Source organism: Papio anubis, chromosome 1 (assembly GCF_008728515.1).
Source record: "Papio anubis isolate 15944 chromosome 1, Panubis1.0, whole genome shotgun sequence".
NCBI lineage: Eukaryota > Metazoa > Chordata > Mammalia > Primates > Cercopithecidae > Papio > Papio anubis.
In genome coordinates, this window is record NC_044976.1 from 84,132,879 (window position 1) to 84,153,002 (window position 20,124).

The 20,124-nt window shown below is 36.7% G+C and overlaps 1 protein-coding gene across 7 annotated transcripts in view; it reads right to left on the reverse strand.

Annotated features, from left to right (window-relative positions):
* COL24A1 (collagen type XXIV alpha 1 chain) overlaps nucleotides 1–20,124 on the reverse strand; it is a 386,758-nt gene that overhangs the window by 43,270 nt on the left and 323,364 nt on the right. For all 7 annotated transcript variants that reach the window (XM_031650448.1, XM_031650446.1, XM_021943525.2 and 4 more), the window contains 4 exons: nucleotides 4,041–4,148; nucleotides 1,961–2,068; nucleotides 1,815–1,868; nucleotides 1,195–1,257 (listed from right to left, as the gene is read on the reverse strand). In XM_031650448.1, the coding sequence (XP_031506308.1) occupies nucleotides 1,195–1,257; nucleotides 1,815–1,868; nucleotides 1,961–2,068; nucleotides 4,041–4,148 (333 nt within the window). The remainder of the gene's footprint in view (nucleotides 1–1,194; nucleotides 1,258–1,814; nucleotides 1,869–1,960; nucleotides 2,069–4,040; nucleotides 4,149–20,124) is intronic.

The window sequence follows — 20,124 nt, forward strand, 5'->3', positions numbered from 1 at the left end:
GTCTGTTGTTGCCCAGGCTGGAGTGCAGTGGTGTCAGCTCACTGCAACCTTCGCATCCTGGGTTCAAGTGATTCTCCTGCCTCAGCCTTCTGAGCAGCTGGGATTACAGGCATGTGCCACCACGCCCAGCTAAATTTTTTGTATTTTTATTAGAGACGGGGTTTCACCATATTTATCAGGCTGGTCTCGAACTCCTGACCTCAAGCAATCCACCCGCTTCGGCCTCCCAAAGTGCTGAGATTACAGGTGTGAGCCACCGCGTCTGGCCTTTTTTGCATTATTGAAAACAACTTACTGTAAGAGTTAGGAAAGCAGTGAAGGATTTTAAAAGTTTGACTTTCATTGAATAGTCATTTAAGATACCTTTCTCCTGCATCTGAACTGCTTCCCTTCTTCCTTTCTCTGCTCTTTCTACACTTGCCCCTGCAGCTGCTATGAGTCATAGAGATGCTACTACCACAGCCAAACCATTACTTGAAGTTTTTGATTTTTTTTCTCTTCAGTTTCTTTTTTTTTCAGTTTTATAGAACACCTCATCAATTAGAAAGTTTTGGTTAATAAAAACTAAAATAAAACAAAACAAAAAACTAAAAACAATAATCAGTAACCACTGGTGGCTTATTTGTCCTATTTATATTCTCTACAATTTGCAATTACAAGCACTCACTGCTAATTGGAGTTCCTCAGACCCTGTTTTTTGCAACTATTTAAGCGGTTCCTCATCACTCTCTTGGGATACCTGCCCCTGAGCTGGGAAAACACAGCTATTGGGAAATATTTTCAGTCTGGTCTGAAGAGCTCTGGTCATACACAAGCTTCTTCCAGGTGGTGCATGGAGGTGGTCTCTGGTTGTATTAATGCTTATAACATGAAATTGCTGTATGTTTTTGTTCCTGGCATGAGTTAATAAATACATTATCCAGTCTTCACAGTAATTCTGAAGATTCTTCTTTTTTTTTTTTTTTTTTTTTTTTTTAAGTAAGACTGGGAAGTATGGGTGGTCTATGAGGTATCTTGCTCAAACTAATATATGAACTGCAAAAGACTGAATTCTGCATGTGCCCTTATGAGTTTCTATCTTAAAAGTCATTTTATTAAGTTATTTACTTGTAGCACATTACATTTAGAGCTCTTAAGCCCTACAGTGAGCAAAGAACTATAGTTTCTGGGTAGGCAGAATGACTTGACACTTACTCTCTGTCCAATAGGACCTTTAGGACCTGATATCCCAACAATGCCAGCATCCCCTTCAGGACCCTAGACATACAATAAGAAACAAAAAGATAAAATTCGTAGCTCTATATGAACATTTTACAAAATTATATCAATCTATCAAGAATTGCTTTTTTAAAAATGGAATATAATACTGTTGCGCATGCTGAAGTATTCAGAAAGAAGTGTGCTGAGGCCTACAATTTACTTAGAAATACACCAACGAAGGGAGAGAGGGATACATAGATGGAAAAGCACGATAATGCCAGTAGGATAAAATGTTAATGGTAAAATTTAGGTAATGGGTATAGGCATTTACTATAAAAATTTCTCAACATTGCTGTATGTTTGAAAATTTTCATAATAAACTGCTTGGTAAAAGGGATGAAAGAAAACAAAAGCATATCATATACTAAAATTTCTGGGAAAATGTATAGTTACATAATTTTAAAAACAGACATATTCAAAACTCGAATATATAAATATGTACCTACTGAAATTTTACACATTTAAAAAAGCTCAAGTTAGAGACCGTATTGATATTTCAACAGCTCTTTTATTTCTAGATAGTTAGAAGACTAGAAGAAAGTATATAAACATACTTTAGGGCCTGGGAATCCTTGGAAACCTGTCAAACCTTGAACACCATATTCTCCCTGCAAAGTGAATTGACATGATAATAATTATTGTACAATGGTAGCCTGTTCTGTAGAATAAGTGCTTGGTGAATTTCTGAGGTGGTACATACAGGCTGCCCTTTCAGGCCAGGCTCTCCACATGGTCCTTGATCACCTTGTGCTCCTCGGTGACCTCTTGTACCTTGAATTCCAGGTTGACCAGGTAGCCCTTGTTCACCCTACGGATAGAACATAGAAAAGTGATATTCACTTCAGAACATATAAACATATTGGCTTTTGAATGAAGCCCAAATACAGGCCCATCCTTAGGCATAATACAAGGCACTGGGGAAATCAAATTTTGCATGTTCATCTTGTTCACCAATATTTTCCACACAAGTAGTATTTAATTACAATGAACCAGAAGTGCAGCAGTGGGAAACAGAAATTGCAGAGATTGTGGTGATGTGTGGAAAGAAGAGGGAAGGGGGAACCTATAAAACTAGGAGGATAGTAAGACTTGAGAGAGGATAGTGAGGGTGTGGTATGTGTGGGTATGCTTAGATGTGATGGAACTTATATTTTTGTTTATGTATTTATTTTATTTTTATTAGAGATGGGGTCTTGCTCTGTTGCCCAGGCTGTAGTGCAGTGGTGTGATCATGGCTTAGTGTAGCCTTAAACCCCCGGGCTGAAGCGATCCTCCCAACTCAGTCTCCTGAGTAACTGGGACTACAGGCACACATCATTGCACCTAGCTAATTTTTTATTTTTTGCAGAGACAGGATCTCACTGTGTAGTCCAGGCTGGTCTTGAACTACTAGCCTTAAGTGATCCTCCTGCACTGGCCTTCCAAAGTGGTAGAATTATAAGTGTGAGCCACTGTGCCTGGCCAGAACTTGTATTTTGAATTGATATCATTTTTCTGTGTTTTCCTTACCATCCAGAGATGATTCAGCTATCTAATACTAGAAAAAGAGTAGTCTCCCGAAGTGTAAACTCTGGTTTTAGCCACGATTATCTTTTTAATTCCATCAATAAAAAATTTCCATTATCTGTCTCCCTAGGTTCCTTTGATATGAACTGTCTTTATCCCCTAAAAGTCACTTTAAGTACACACTTAATCAACATTATTGAAGTTTTAAAAGTCAAGTCTTTTTCACTGATTTTTATTTTTGAAATGAGAGTTGAAATATCTTTCACACCATTTCTAAAAGTAAATTTAGGAATCAGGTGGACTTTAGAGATAGGTTAATGAAAAATGATGTTTGGTAGACTTTGGCCAAAGATTCTTTAAGATTAACAAATTATCTCTCACTGTCTTGAAACAAAGCTATACAACTTTGGGGCTTGACAAATATGGATCCTTCTTATTGCAAATTCAAGCCAAAAGGTAGGGATCTTTATTTCTTTTACTGGCTTTAGCATTTGCTTAGCTGCTTTGGATTTAGTACAAAGGAATATTCATGGTATAAACATTAACAGAAGACTAATATTGTAAACAGTAAGCAAGTGGGTCATGATTTTCAGTTTACCCACATGGGTCAGAAATCTGAAAATTCTTTAGAAGTGGAACTGTGAAAATCAGATTAAGAGGTAATAATGGTAAAGGTGCCAATGTCTTAGTCTTAGGCATTTATGAAAGAGCTTTAGATGTTGGACTAATTTCTGTTGTCTGGGTCAATCCTGCATGAGATATTTCTAAAAGAGGTTTTGTCTGGAAAGTCTATTGACATGTGACAAACTCCACACAATAAATGCAATGTAAGACTTAGTTACTGTCACATTAACTCTAAGAAACAGTCTGTACAGTTATCAGATTAATTAATTGGTTGGTTAGGTTGAGTCAGAGGAATATGAATTGTATTTGAGAAAGTATTTATCTGGAAGTAAATAAGATTTCTCTGTTTTGGAGAAGAAGATAGATGACAGAGAAGGAAAAAGAACCAAAATGAGTCAAAGATGTAGCATTTTGTAAAGCATCACTAGTCCTGGGTCAAAGAGTTGTTATGCCAAATTACAGGTACTGTGGCTATCACGGGAGATGGATATGTCAAAGCCACATACTTTCTCTTTTCCTAATGTGCTTTTACTATTAGCCAAATTCTATTAAAAACTATTAATCTTACCATCCTGTGATCTAGCCAATGAACTCAGGGCCAGAAAGGATGGCCAATACTGCTCACCCATTGGAACAAAATATTAAAGTACCTTTGGGCCTTGAATTCCTGGGCTTCCTGGCAAGCCTGATGAACCCTTTACTCCTGGAGGACCTGGAGCCCCAGCAAGTCCTGTTCTTCCTGGGCTGCCTCTGATGCCCTAAATAACACAGATAAGAAATGAAAACTGGGAAAGCTTCTAAAAAGTCAGCTTAGAGGCTCAATAAAATGTAGGAAGAGTTGTGTCCTGAAAGGCTGCTGTTAACATACTGCCTAGGAGTTATCCTGGGCTTCTTTCCTAAAAGATGAAATGTTTAAATACTATTTTAGGAACACTCACCACTCACTTGAAATTTCTATCATTCATGCAATGATCTTGGTTTTTTAAAATGAAAACACTGAAGCAATACAAAGTTCACTACTACCTTCTTACTTACATAGCTTAGGTATGAAGTATGTTTGTTGTGTTTTAACCTTTGCATTATACTGTGGTGTACATGACAACTCTAATAACTGATGAAAGTCTCCTTAAGAAGAAAATTCTATTCCTCAACCACACATGATTCCAGAAAATTTGCTAAAAATAGTTTAACTGGAAATAAAGTTAAGCAAGCAAACAGTATATCCTTAAAACCAAATCCTAAATCAGGTTGGCAAACTATACTTTGCAAACTAAATTCAATCCATCACCTGTTTTTGTAGAACTCATGAACTAAGAACAGTTTTTACATTTTTAAACATTGAAAAGAAGAATAATATTTAAAGACATGGAAAATTCTATGAAATTAAAATTTCAGTATATATAAAGTTTTACTGGACAGTCATGCTCATTCATTTACATACTATTTAGGGCTGCATTTGCACAACAATAGCAGAGCTGAGTAGTTATGACAGAGTTTTTTTAAATTTCATTTTAAGTTCCAGGGTACATGTGCAGGATGTGCAGGTTTGTTACGTAGGTAAACGTGTGCCATGGTGATTTGCTCCAGCTATCAACCCATTGCCTAGGAAGCCCAGCATGCATTAGCTATTTTTCCTAATGCTCTCCATCCCGCTCTGTCCCACCTCCACCAACAGGCCCCAGTGGATGTTGTTCCCCTCCCTGTGTCCATGTGTTCACATTGTTCAGCTCCCACTTATGAGAACATGAGATGTTTGATTTTCTGTTTCTGCATTAGTTTGCTGAGGATAATGGCTTCCAGCTCCATCCATATCCCTGCAAAGGACATGATCTCATTCCTTTTTATGGCTACATAGTATTCCATGCTATATATGTACCACATTTTCTTTACCCAGTCTATCATTGATGGGCATCTGGGTTGATTCCATGCCTTTGCTATTGTGAATAGTGCTGCAATGAACATACACGTGCATGTATCTTTATAACAGAATGATATATATTGCTTTGGGTATATACCCAGTAATGGGACTGCTGGGTAAAACGGTATTTCTGGTATTCCTGGACTTTGGTTCCTCACGGTCTTCAAGGAATCACCACACTATCTTCCACAATGGTTGGACTAATTTACATTCTCACCAACAGTGTAAAATGCTCCTATTTCTCTGCAGCCTCGCAAGTATCTGTTGTTTCCTGACTTTTTAATAATTGCCATTCTGACTGGTGTGAGATAGTATCTCATTGTGGTTTTGATTTGCATTTCTCTAATAATCAATGATGTTGAGCTATTTTTTGATACGTTTGTTGGCTGCATGAAGGTCTTCTTTTATGAAGTGTCTGTTCATGTCCGCCCACTTTTTATTTTTTAATTTAATTTACTTTAATTTAATTTAATTTTTTTGGAGATGGATTCTCACTCAGTCGCCCAGGCTGGAGGGGAGGGGCGCGATCTCGGCTCATTGCAAGCTCCGCCTCCCGGGTTCACGCCATTCTCCTGCCTCAGCTTCCCAAGTAGCTGGGACTACAGGCGCCCGCCACTATGCCCAGCTAATTTGTGTTTTTAGTAGAGACAGGGTTTCATGGTGTTAGCCAGGATGGTCTCAATCTCCTGACCTCATCATCCACCCGTCTCGGCCTCCCAAAGTGCTGGGATTATAGGCGTGAGCCACCATGCCCAGCCCTTTGCCCACTTTTTAATGCAGTTGTTTTTTACTTGTATATTTGCTTAAGCTACTTGTAGATTCTGGATATTAGATATTTGTCAGATGGATAGATTGCAAAACATTTTCTCCCCTTCTGTAGGTTGTCTGTTCACTCTGATGATAGTTTCTTTTGCTGTGCAGAAGCTCTTTAGTTTAATTAGATCCCATTTGTCAATTTTTGCTTTTGCTGTAATTGCTTTTGATGTTTTCATCATGAAGTCATTGCCCAGCCTATGTCCTGAATGGTATTGCCTAGATTTTCTTCTAGGATTTTTACAGTTTTGGGTTTTACATTTAAGTCTTTAATCCATCATGAGTTAATCTTTGTATAAGGTATAAGGAAAGGGTCCAGTTTCAATTTTCTGCATATGGCTAGCCAGTTCTCCCAGCACCATTTATTAAAGAGGGAATCCTTTCCACATTGCTTGTTTTTGTCAGGCTTGTCAAAGATCAGATGGTTGTAGGTGTGTGGTCTTATCTCTGAGTTCTCTATTCTGGTCCATTGGTCTATGTGTCTGTTTTTGTATCAGTACCATGCTGCTTTGGTTATTGTAGCTTTGTAATATAGTTTGAAGTCAGGCAGAGTGATGCTTCCAGATTTGTTCTTTTTGCTTCAGATTGTCTTAGCTATATGGGCTCTTTTTTTTGGCTACATATGAACTTTAAAAAATAGTTATTTCTAATTCTTTGAAGAATGTTAATGGTAGTTTTATGGGAATAGTATTGAATATATAAATTAGTTTGGGCAGTATGGTCATTTTCACGATATTAATTCTTCCTATGCACGAGCATGGAATGTTTTTCCATTTGTGTCCTCTCTGATTTCCTTGAGCAGTGTTTTGTAGTTCTCCTTGAAAAAGGCCTTTATTTCCCTTGTTAGCTATATTCCTAGGTATTTTATTCTCTTTGTAGCAATTGTGAATGGGAGTTCACCCATGATTTGGTTCTCTGCTTGTCTGCTGTTGGTGTGTGGGAATGCTTGTGGTTTCTGAACATTGATTTTGTATCCTGAGACTTTGCTGAAGTTGCTTATCAGCTTAAGAAGCTTTTGGGCTGAGAAGAAAGGGTCTTCTAGATATAGGATCATGTCATCTGCAAACAGAGACAATTTGATTTCCTCTCTTCCTATTTGAATACCCTTTCTCTTGCCTGTTTGCCCTGGACAGAACTTCCAATACTGTGTTGAATAGGAGGGATGAGAGGGGGTATCCTTGCCTTGTGCCAGTTTTCAAGGGGAATGCTTCCAGCTTTTGCCCATTCAGTATGATATGAGCTGTGGGTTTGTCATAAAAGGCTCTTATTATTTTGAGGTATGTTTTGTCAATGCCTAGTTTATTGAGAGTTTTTAATATGAGGGGATGTTGAATTTTATTGAAGGCCTTTTCTGCATCTACTGAGATAATCATGTGGTTTTTGTTTTTAGTTCTGTTTAAGTGATGAATTACATTTATTGATTTGTGTGTGTTGAACCAGCCTTGCATCCCAGGGGTGAAGCCAACTTGAGCATGGTGGATAAGCTTTTTGATGTACTGCTGGATGTGGTTTGCTAGTATTTTATTGAGGATTTTGCATTGATGTTCATCAGGAATATTGGCCTTAAGTTTTCTTTTTTTGTTATATCTCTGCCAGGTTTTGGTATCAGCATGATGCTGGCCTCATAAAATGAGTTAGGGAGGAGTCTCTCCTTTTCAATTGTTTGACATGGTTTCAGAAGAAATGGTACCAGCCCCTCTTTGTACCTCTTGTAGAATTCAACTATGAATTCATCTAGTTCTGGGTTTATTTTTGGTTGGTAGGCTATTTATTACTGCCTCAATTTCAGAACTCATTATTGGTCTATTCAGGGATTCAACTCTTAACTGGTTCAGTCTTGGGAGGATGTATGTGTCAAGGAATGTGCCCATTTCTTCTTGATTGTCCTGTTTATTTGCATAGAGGTGTTTATAGCGTTCTCTGATGGTTGTTTGCATTTTTGTGGGGTTAGTGGTGATATCTCCTTTATCATTTTTATTGTGTCTATTTGATTCTTCTATCTTTTCTTCTTTATTAGACTAGCTAACGATCTATTTCATTATTTTTTTTTCCAAAAAACTAACTCCTGGATTCATTGATTTTTTTGAAGGGATTTTGTGTCATGGTAGAGATCTTATATGGCACTTCCATTGCTTTGCACTGTTGCTTGGTGTACTACAAATTGCAGTGATGCAGTTATAATATGATAGTGTTTCAAGTGGAACATATATTACTGTGACACTTTATTTTACTTATTACCAGTGCATGCTATCATATCAAAACAAGAAGAGAAAAGTGGACTTCGAATATTGTGTTTTTTTAAGGCACCATGGAAAATGAATTATTTTCTTATCAAATTAGATGTCAAAGCCTTGCATTTACTATGTAATATTATTATAGCTATGCTTAAAAATTATAAAGTAGACATCAACATTATCAGACTAGGCACACAATATAATATTTCTACCTCACAGGAATGCAACAGTCAGAAAAATTAGAAAATGTAACATGGAGTATTTTTTCACAGCAGATCTCTTCACAACAAAATGAAAATGAGGCTGCAACTGAGGTAAGTTTCTGAGTGTTCACTTCATTCATTAGCCCAATAAGGAAAATCCCTTATTGATGACTTAATTAAATCTATAGCAAAAATACATTTATTTAAGATTGTTAGCTTTTTGGCAAGAGTAGCTGCTTGAAATGTTGAGGACACTGGTGCAGCATCAACAATCAGTTAAAAAACAAGGTTCTTTCTTTTTTTCTTCTCTCCCCACCAGCATGGCCTGTTGGTTCTTGATGAGTCAATTGAAATTAGCAATACTGCTCAGTTGTTCATTCATGGAGTCAGTGCTGAGTCTGAAAAGGAGTGAATGCTGAGATGGAAGAATTGTATAAATAGTCTGTGGGGCGACTGCAAGTGAGAATATTTTCAAAAAAGTTAAAAAAACACTAAATCAGTACAATCTTCTGTGGATTCTGCTAGGATGCAATAAAACTGACAGCTATGGATCACAAAAAGAATTACTGGATAAATTTGGAAAGCTTATGGTGGGTAGATTTCTGAACTCAAATAGTTTCAATAGCATATCTTAGACCTAGATGCCATAAATTTCCATAATTCAAAATCCATGTGACTGTGCACTTGAGGAATTTCCACCTAACTTACAATTGAAAATGATTAATCTACAAGGAAATGACATGCGAAAAGGCAAAATCAGGAGAAGAACCTAATAGAATTCTGGATATTCTTTTCAAGCAATCAGTATATTCAATCAAAATCATATGCTCATGAATTGTAGCATTTGGCAGCATCTCTCATTTTCAAAGACGAAATATGTGAAATATGCAAAGTCTCATTACAGGTCAACATTAACAGCATTAACAAATGCAGAAAATTTTGACAACAGGGAACTGTAATAAGCTCGCTTTACAGGAAAAGCAAGCTTTAAAAACAAAATTCTGATGAATAGCACCCTCCCCAATAAAATAAAAACAGCTGAAAACCTAAAGAAACCCACAGAGAAAGCAGATTTTATAAGCTAAGTGTTATTCTATACAAAGCATGCCACTTTTCTCATTACCAGTCTTGCATTACAAAATTTTTACTTAATTATATTTAAATTATATGAATAAAAAATTTGTGAACAATTTCTCTCTTCTTACATAAGTTCGCAAGCAATACCCTTGAGTTTGCTTCCTGAAAATACTAAAATTTATTCATATTTATATGAATATTTACAGAAATATGTATTCATATTTACAGAAAAAGTTTGTTGACTTCTCTTCTAGGAATGACTGTTACTTTCTGAGTTTATTCTTAGGATATTAAATTTGGTAATTCAATAGTTTCTCCATGTATTCAACAAATATTTATTGAATATCATCTATGCATAAGGAAGGTACAATGGGAAACCCTTTAAAAATATAGATATAAATAAAATATTGTTCTTGTTTTTAAGAAGCTTAAAATTAAATGAAAAAGATGAGACCAGGTGTGGTGGCTCATCCCTGTAACCCCAGCACTTTGGTAGAGGCTAAGGTGGGAGGATTACTTGAGCCCAGGAGTTTGAGACCAGTCTGGGTGACACAGTGACACCCCATCTGTAAAAAAAAAAGAAAAAAGAAAAAAGAAAGAAAAGTTACCAGGGCATGGTATTGTGAACATCTGTAGGCTCAGCTACTTGGGAAGCTGAGGTGAGAGAATCGCTTGAGCCCAGGAGTTCGAGCATGCAGTGAGCCATGATCATGCCACTGCACTCTAGCCTGGGCAACAGAGTGAGACCCTGTCTCAGAAATAAACAAATAAATAAATAAGAAAAAGAAAAACAAAACAATGCAATGTGATGGAATGTACTATATAAATAATTATAATGCCAGCAAAAGTTTTAAAAAAAATTCCAGAGAAGAGAGATGTAATGTAAATACCTGAGAGGTTCTGAGGAGGGGAAGTTACCTTTAGTGGTAATCAGAAAAGAAATTAGTGAGAAGAAGCTGGATCACGATCATAATACAAAGATATTGCCCTTAAAGTTATAAATGTGGTGGGAGAGATGTTTTGGCTTAAGACAGACTACAGTCATTTCTGTGGAAGGCCTGGTTGAGAGAATGGTATTTAAAAAGTAAAGTCAATCTTGAATTTAGTGCCAAAGCATTTTTCCTTTTTTTTTCAAATAATATTTTCTTCAAATTATGTAATCACATATTTTATTATTTTGTTGCTTATAGTAAAAGATAATTAAGTACATTTTAAAAATTACCCTATCTAAGAAGATTTTCTTCATGGCCACAAAACTCACTAAAATAATGTATTTTGTGTCTACTAGGTTCATGCCCTATGCTGGGTGCTTACAGGGAGGTACATATAGGATATAGGTTCATGTTCCTCAGCTTGACCTTTAAGTCTTTTTTGTCCCAACTATCTCTCACCATTTATCTGCGTTAGTGGGGCTCAATATGTCAAAGGAACCATTACAAGGGCAAAATCCTCATAGAAGGAGAAAGGGAGGAAGAGGGAGGAAGAGAGAGGGAAAGAGAAAGGGAGAAAGAGAGACAGAGAGAGAAAGAGAAGAGGAGGGAAGGAAAGAGGGGAGAGAGAGAGCGAGAGCAAGAGATCCATACTGTGGGTGATGTGGTTCTTCTAAGTTGCTTGTGCCTCATCCTAAGTGTATTATCTTATCCCATTTCTTACCCTTGGCTTCTAAGTGTTTTTATATTTGTTTTAATTTTCCGTGAGCCTTTCTGTTCCATACCTATGGGATAGATTATCTGGTAGTGTACTTTCCACATGAATGATGAGAACCCTGGAGTCATAAGATGGTGCCATTTTAGAGATCATCAATACAAATGATACTCATCTGAGACTTTGGGATACAAACTTTCAAAAATGTTCAGAGAAGACACAGGTGTATACCAATGGCCAGGTCTCTAATGGGGATATGACTTTACAGGAAAGGCAAATTTTAAAAACAAAATTCTGATGAATAGCACCCTCCCCAGTAAAAACAAAAATAGTTAAAAGACCTAAAGAAACCTGAAGAGAGAGCAGATTTTAAAAAGTCATACATACAAGATGAGAGAAAGGGCATGTAAGCAGGGGAAAAAATAAAGTAATAAACAAAGTTACTTCAGCGTTTAACCAGTTGAAAAGTTAAGTTATAGATGTAGATCACTGTGAGAATTTTTTAAAAAAAGCATTAGGTTGTCTTGCAAGTTTGTGAGCCTCTTATCCCCAGATATTTTATAGAGGTAATGGATATTGTAGGGAGATGCATCATTAGAACTGATTATCCTAGATGATTTTAAGATGCCTCAAAGTTGCCTAATTATAAAATAGGACCACTTTGCCTCACTTTACTTATAATTCTAGGCAATTTCAAAGTTCTTCATTTTCTAATATAAAAAATGTATCTTTTGAGTGATACATGACAACGGACATTCAGATACTACTGAACACTCCTGAAGTCAAGAGGTATTTTTGATTGAGAATAATAAGGAACACAAAACTTGTCATTAGGGCTAACTGTAAACTAGCAACTTCATTTTACTTGCAGTGCTATCAGATATTTAACCCAGTAGAATGAATATATTCCAAGTCATTTACTACGCTTGTTGGTTTCTTAGAGAGAAATCGGAGGATGGTAGCAGAGTGTTCTGTTCAAAGTTCCAAACAATGTTTCTTACAAGTAAAGAACAAACATTTCTTATTATGAATACACAGATGGCTGATTAATTTTGTTTGCAAGAGAAACAGATGCTAACCCTAGGCATTCTTTCCAGTGTCTTTTAAATGATTTGTCTAAAACCATTCAACCTATGGTAAATCATTCTGGGTAAATTTTAAAAAGTAAATATAACCATAATTATTAACTTTGGTCAGAGATGCCAAAAATCAATGAACAGTTTACATGTGTATTAAAAATTAATATAATTATAAGAGTACATGATGCCACATGACCAGAGACTTCCTTTATTCTCAGATAGGAGCCAGTCTCCCTACTGAAATAAGTTTTAAAACAGCAGGAAAGTGTTGTCAGTTTTGACAGGACTGAAACCCATGGCTTCCTAAGTCTTTGGACTCTAAAGAAACAAGTACTTGGATCAGTAATGACAACAACAACATCAACCACAACAACAAGAGTTGCCTTTTATTGAGTGCATTCCATTTGTCAGAAATGAATAGCATTATGGTTTACATTATTTTGTTTGATCTGGTGTCAGTTAAGGAAAGAAGGCATTGCTTTTCACTTTGACTTCCCTCTGGGGAAAGGAAGAAATCGTTTTAGTGTAAGTCTGCCTTCATTTTAGAATGGAATGGAAAGATCTGGGGAGGAAAATGGGGCTATATGCACCATGTATAGGAAAAAGATACAGAGACAAATTTTGGAATGATGATGACTTATGTGTATATAATAGTGAAACACACCAAAGAAAGTGTCACTCTGTTATTTCCCCAGCTCCTTGGCTTAACCGTCTTATTCTCATTTGGATTGAAACAAATATATTAAAAATAAGCACTAAAAAATAAAATTTGTTAAATCCAGGCAATGATAAAAATCTACATTTTAAAAATAACTAAAAATATTATATTTAAAATTATGCTAAGTGAAATTACAAATATTTCAAATATGAATTTTATTGATTTCTTGCAGTAGAATGATAAACTTAAAATGACACTGAACTTCATATTAGTTGATATTTTTCTTTAAAGTACTACCTTAACATTTTTCTAAAAATGTTGTTTCCTTTCTCTTCTGTCAGGCACCTTATGTGTATATAGTTTATATATAGTTTATATGTTTGTATAGTTACTAACTATGTGAGAAGATACTCAGAAAAATTAATTTAAAATTAATTTACTCTCTGTAGTACAAAAATAAGTATAATATCCTGGATTATTAGGCAATGTAAGTACTATTTTTTTTTTCTTAAGCCAGCAAACCCTGAAGTTATGTAAGTAATACTTTACTTCCTTTACTCTGAGCAACTCAAAACACTTCTGTTTAAGGAGAATTTCTCATTTTATTTGGTTTACTAAATATATCCCTCCTAGCAAAGGATTGGTGTTTAAAAATATGTGGGATGGTAATTATTAGGTGATTATATGCAAGGCTACATTTTATATAAATAATGTAGCATTCATAACATTTTCGTGCAGTGCCAATCATAAGTAATGTAGCCAGTTGCTAGAAATAAGATTTATGAATGAGCTGTATACTAAAGTTAGGAGGTACTTTTAGTTCTGAATCTCTAAACGTATTAAAGCTTATGGAACTGAGAGCACAGTTGAGGCAGGTCATAAGGTAGTGAAGATAGGTCTGTTTGACTCACATCTATTCCCAAGAGTATATAATCTCTTTGTCAACCTTAATGAATACAGGTATTTTGGCATTGTTTTACTTCACAGAAATTATTTACAACTGATGGTTTATCAGTCCTAAAAAATAGACAGTGCAAATGTCACTATGATATTCGACAAAATAAAGGTATTTTATGAAATCTCCTTTACCCAGGTCTCAACGTCCAATCACAGGACTAACAGGGACTGAAAGAAGATGTTTTCATCTATACTTTGACTCTTAGATATGTCTGGGTTCACATCATTATGGAGAAATAAATGTCTATCCTTTTATTTAAAAAATAAAAAATAATCTACTCATACTATCTTATTTGATTGTCCCACAACCCTGTGAATACACCAGACTCCATGAGGGCAGTCTTTTGCCCATTATTCACTGCTATATTCCCTAACTCGTGGCTCTTAGTAGGCACTAAACAAATATTTTTTGAATGAATGCTTGTCGGCTTAATCATTTATATTTTTTATTATGAAAAGATGATACCCAATAAATATATGTAGTGTACTATGCATTTTACATACAATATTTCATTTGATTCTTATAAAAACCATATGAAGTATAATACTATTGTACTGATTTTATAACTGCTGCTTAAGATGTCAAATAGCTATCGCATTTAGATTTTAAACCCAGGTCTCCAAGATCCTAACAACTATGCAAAGAACATTCAATTCCCAGTCGGGCGCGGGGGCACACGCCTGTAATCCCAGTACTTCGGGAGGCTGAGGTGGGTGGATCATGAGGTCAGGAAATCAAGACCATCCTGGGTAACATAGTGAAACCCCGTCTCTACTAAAAATACAAAAAAAAAATTAGCCAGGCATGGTGGCAGGTGTCTGTAGTCCCAGTTACTAGGAAGGCTGAGGCAGGAGAATGGTGTGAACCAGGGAGGTGGAGGTGGCAGTGAGCTGAGATTGCGCCACTGCACTCCAGCCTGGGCGACAGAGTGAGACTCTGTCAAAAAAAAAAAAAAAAAAAAAGGAAAAAGAACATTCAATTCCCAAATGTTTATTGATCTTCCCCTATGGGCCTGACATGGTGCTAGGTGATTCTACAGGACTCTTGGGACAGAAAGAAAGGAAGATAACATCCATGCTCTGATGGAGGCAGTGTACTGAGCATCCAAAAGCTCAGAGCAGACAAGCTCAACTCCGACTAGAAAAGTGATTGAAGGAGGTAATAGTTCAATTAAGTCCTAAAAGATCACCATAAAGTTAGAGGGAAAAATGGAAGAGATTTCTAAGCAGTGGAAAGAAACTACACGAAGGCCAGAAAGTGAGGGAACTAACAGAATTTTGGGGACTAAGTAAATAGGCATACTTGATGAAGCATAGCTCTGAAACGAAGATGCCTGGTTTGAATTCTGACTGGATTACTTGTTGTCTATGTGAACCTGGGGAAGTTATTTAGTCTCTCTCGGTCTCAGCTTCCTTTTCTGTAAACTGGATGTAACAGCTATCTCTACTTCATGGAGGTTTTGTGAGAGTTAAATCACTTAATACACATTAGCACCTAGAACAGTGCCTGGGATACAGTAAGCATTTAATAACTGTTAGCTGTGATTATGACTGAAATGCACAGCACACATCAGAAGCAAGGTAGAATAATGTCTGGAAATGTCAACAGAGGCTAGACCATGAAGAAACACTATTCCATAAAGAGTATAAACCACCAAGCATGGTGGCTCATGCCTATAATCCCAGCACTTTGGGAGGCTGAGGTGGGATAATTGCTTGAGTTCAGGAGTTCAAGGCTAGCCTGGGCAAGATGGTGAGACCTCATCTCTACAAAAATAAAAAACAATAAATGAGCGGAATGTGGTGGTGCATGCCTGTAGTCCCAGTTACTTGGGAGTCTGAGGTAGGAGGATCACTTGAGCCCAGGTGTTCAAGGCTGCAGTGAGCTAAGATCACACCACTATACTCCAGCCTGGGTGACAGAGAGAGACCCTGTCTCTATTGAAAAAAAAAAAAGTATGAACTTTATCTGATTGGGAGTCATGGAAAATTCAACTAAGAAAGTTAAATCCTTTAGCAGAAATTTCATTTTGTTGCCGATATGCTGCCAAATACACTGAGCTTTGTTGCTCTGGAACAGTTCCTAATGAGTAGAAAAAGGGCCAAAACAAGCGGCAGGATGGGGGTTGGCAGGGGAGGGAAAAAGCAGCAATCAGGATAAGCCATAACTGAATAATCAACCTCTTAATAATGAGATGACAGGATTTGCTAAATGTAGGTCTGGACAAAGAAGGTAGGTCACTTTCTCCATAATACTGTGAAGAAAAAAATGTACCTTCTTAGAAAGAAAAGTTTCTTTCGTGCGACTAGCCTGTGAGAACACACAGCCCAGATGGGTGGCAGGGTGGCTGGATTTCCTAATAGAAGCTTCGATGGTGGTCCTACTACAAAGGTGCTGATGAAGTGTGTTTTTCCTCCTTATACTGGACATAATCCACAAATGGAAAATTCAGGATTTTCAATGTTCCTTTAAGACAAGAAACTCATTTTAGACAACACTTATGCTTATGTTCACCTGGCAAACTGCAAAGTCAAGATTGAAAGGCCTTGATTTGTCCTAAGTCAAGTCGTTAGTTTTATTTCTTTCCCTCTTTTCCAATGACCAGTTTTATTAGTTACAGCAATAAAAAAATAAAAAGATTGGTAAGCATTCCTTTTGGTGATAAATGGATTTATGATCTTTGCAAGGAAAAGTTGTTTTGCTTTTTTCTAAATGATTGAGGTACTATGCTTGTACAGAAGTCCAACTCGAAGAAAACAGCATGGTAGACTCATTTACTACAGATGTGCTAAGTTGACTGGCCTCAAAACACTCATTTGTACAGAAGGAAATTCACACAGGCAACGGTGAGCCTCCCCAATACTGTCCTTCAGTTACAGTCACATGATCTTGAAAAAACATCGAAACTGCAGAGTGAATATGCCAAGAATTCTTTAATTCCTTGGCCACATTCCAAAAAAAAAAAAAAGAAAGAAAGAAAGAAAGAACAGAACATTGTTTAGGAAAATCAGGCAGTTGCATAATGCTAAAAATCCCAGAATAAATATTTTTCTCAGTGGAAAAACCCAGCAGTCTTTAAAGGTAAGCCAAGGAACACCATGGTGCCGTGATTAAAAAAAAAAACAAAAAAAGACCAATGGAAAGATGTCCTTATCCTCAGTTGAAAATACTCCAAGGAACTTGCTAGTATTTAGAAATGGCCTTATTTCCTCTTAAGTAGTTTTTCTATTTCCACAGTAGGTTTGAGAAATACTTCTCTTAGAAATCACTTTCCCTAATGCCCAGTTAGCCATTGCCACCTTATTTCACTGAACAACAGAATGATTCCTTAAAAAACATTATAATTCTAATTCCATATAAAATATTCTACAGAGAGCAGAGACATTTATAGAAAATATTTCCATGTGCATAAATACCAACAGCATGTGTAAACCTTGGATTCACAAAGGAATCCTCAAGAGAAAATTATTTTATTTTTGTTTTGATGGATACAAAACATTTCAACACTCGACACCCTAATATTCTAAGTATGCATGTAAAATTCGTCTAACTTGTTCTGTGAAAATGCTAAAAAGTAGCAGATGATGACTTATGATCTGGTAGTTAATTGCTTGCTAATGGCAATATTAGTTACCATTCAACTTCATGGCCCTAGGAGGTATACTGCAACAGTATTTAACATTACTGTAATTCATTTGTTTCTTTCAAAGTGCAATGAACTTTCTGTACCGGTCATACATAAAGGGACAGAATCTGTTCTATGGCTTAGAATCTGTTTTTTTAAAAAATGGTTCCCAATTAGAGTAACTTAGGAAGTGGAGCTAGAATATGCAGGTTTTGTTGTCTAATTCATACTCAGATTTTCCCTTCTCTTGACTGTGTCTTCCACTTCTCCATATCTACTAGGTCCTTCTGATGAGCATTTAAACGTGGTCAGGATTCTCATATTTAAAAATAACTTTCTACTTTAAATTTATTCTCTGGTCATTGCCCTATTTTCTCCTTCAGAACCAAACTTCTCCATTGACAGTGATTTTCTCACTGTCCACTCTCTCTCCTCAAGAACTCCAATCCTATTCCTGCCCCCAACCTGACAAGATTCTTTGCTAAAGTTACTGATGACCTCTATGTACTAAAATACATGATCATCACTTCCTTTTATTAGATCTACATATTAGTCAGAGTCCTTACTTGCAAATACCAGAAACTAATCCTGGATAATAAAGGCAGAAAAGACATTGAAAACACATTTGGTAGCTCACATAAACACAGATAAACCTGGAGAATCAGATTTGGAAAATGGGCAGAATTAAAGTGATGTCAGGAAGCCAGAATTTGAAAACGACAGCATGTACTACATCTGCTGCTGGACATTGAACACTACTACTGACGCCACCGTCATCCCTGGAAACTGGGAGCTGTTGATGTTACTGCCACTGCCACCAGAACAGACTCTCCACTGTCCCTGCCTCTGTGTATCACTAACTCCCCATTTGAAGGTGAATATAACTAACTGATCAGGCCTAGGTCAGAGCATGCATCCTTGTTTCAAGTGACAAGGAAGTAAGAAGTTGGAACTTCTGGCTACTGTAGTAAACGGTGGCCTTTCACCAAAACTCAAAAAGAGGGATTTTTAAATAAAAAAAATGGGATAAAGATGTTGAGTAGCAAAAAAACACAAAAAGGATCTACACACAAAAATCCCATAAAAACCAAAATTAATAAAACAAGTGTCCAACACAGTTTCTCGAGATTATTATATATGTTGATGACATTCTCCTTTTTGAAATATTTTCTTAAGTCTCCACGACACCACATTCATTTCTTTTCTTACCTATTATAATCACTCCCTTCAGTCTCTTTCCTCCTTTATCTGACTTTTAAATGTCAGAGTTCCTCACAGCTTGGTTCTGGACCTCCTTCCCATTGTTCGTTCAACAAAATTTGTGTTTGTTTTCTTTCATTTGTTCCCCAGATCTACTGACCACCCCTTCTCTATCTTGCAACTTGTCCTGGGAATCTGACTTTCAACGTACTGCATCGCTGGCATTCTCTTGCCCTCTGGCTTCCAGTTGGGGTTGGTCAAAGTGATGTGCCACTAGGATATAGAAAGTGAGAGGAGAGAAAGGTAATATATTTATTTCTCCCATTTCCTTCTGTCTTTGGCATTCTATAAGTGGTTGGGTTATTCTCAGCTATAGCTCCTGTCAGATGCCTCTTTTCCAGCAGTTCCTGATCTCAATTTGATTCTAGTAACATCATTTCTTCCCTTTACCATTTCAGGTCGAAGGACAGTAATGGCTTCCTACCGTTGATAGTCTCTGGGTTTCCCAGAACCCTTTGTTGACTTTTTAAACCCTGTCTACATTTCTGTAGGTAGTTTCCTCAAAATTCCAATTGAGCATTCCATCTGCTTCCTAACAGGGCTCTGACTAAGACATTATGTATATACTGATGACTCTCAAATTCATATTTGACCTCCTCCCTCAGCTCCAGCTGAGAATATTTAATTGCTGACATAATATCGCCACTTGAATGTCATAACCTTGCCCATAAAATTTAGGCCTCCTATAGTATTTGCTTTTTCAGTGATGGGCAGACATCACAAGGTATTAAGTTGGAAACTTGTGCAAGTTAGAAATTTGGAAGTTACCCTTGATATCTCTCCCCCTCATGTCTCCCAATCAAATATCAAGTCCTACTAAAGCCACCTCCTAAATAGTACCTAAATCCATCCACTTCTTTCCATTTACACGTCACCAGTCTAGTTCAAATCATGAACACCTATAGCCTGGAGTACTGCAATAAGTAGTCTTATTAGTCTTCTGCATCTTGTCTTATCCCCTTCCAATCCATTTACTATACTGAAGCCAGAGGGAATCCATTAAAAATGTAAACTTGGATAATGTCTCTCCTGAGCTGAAACCTCAGTGAGGTCTACTCTGTTTAGATAATGCTCAATTACCTTAATACGTCCTTCAATAGCCTCCATGATGTGGTCATTGTATACCTCAACAGCATGAAACCGTATCACTCCATACCTTGCTCACCAAACTTTAGCCATACTGGTCTTTTTTGATTCTTTAAGCACATCCTGTTCTTCCTAACTTTGTATATGCTGTTGTCTCTCCCTAGAATGTTTCTTTCCTG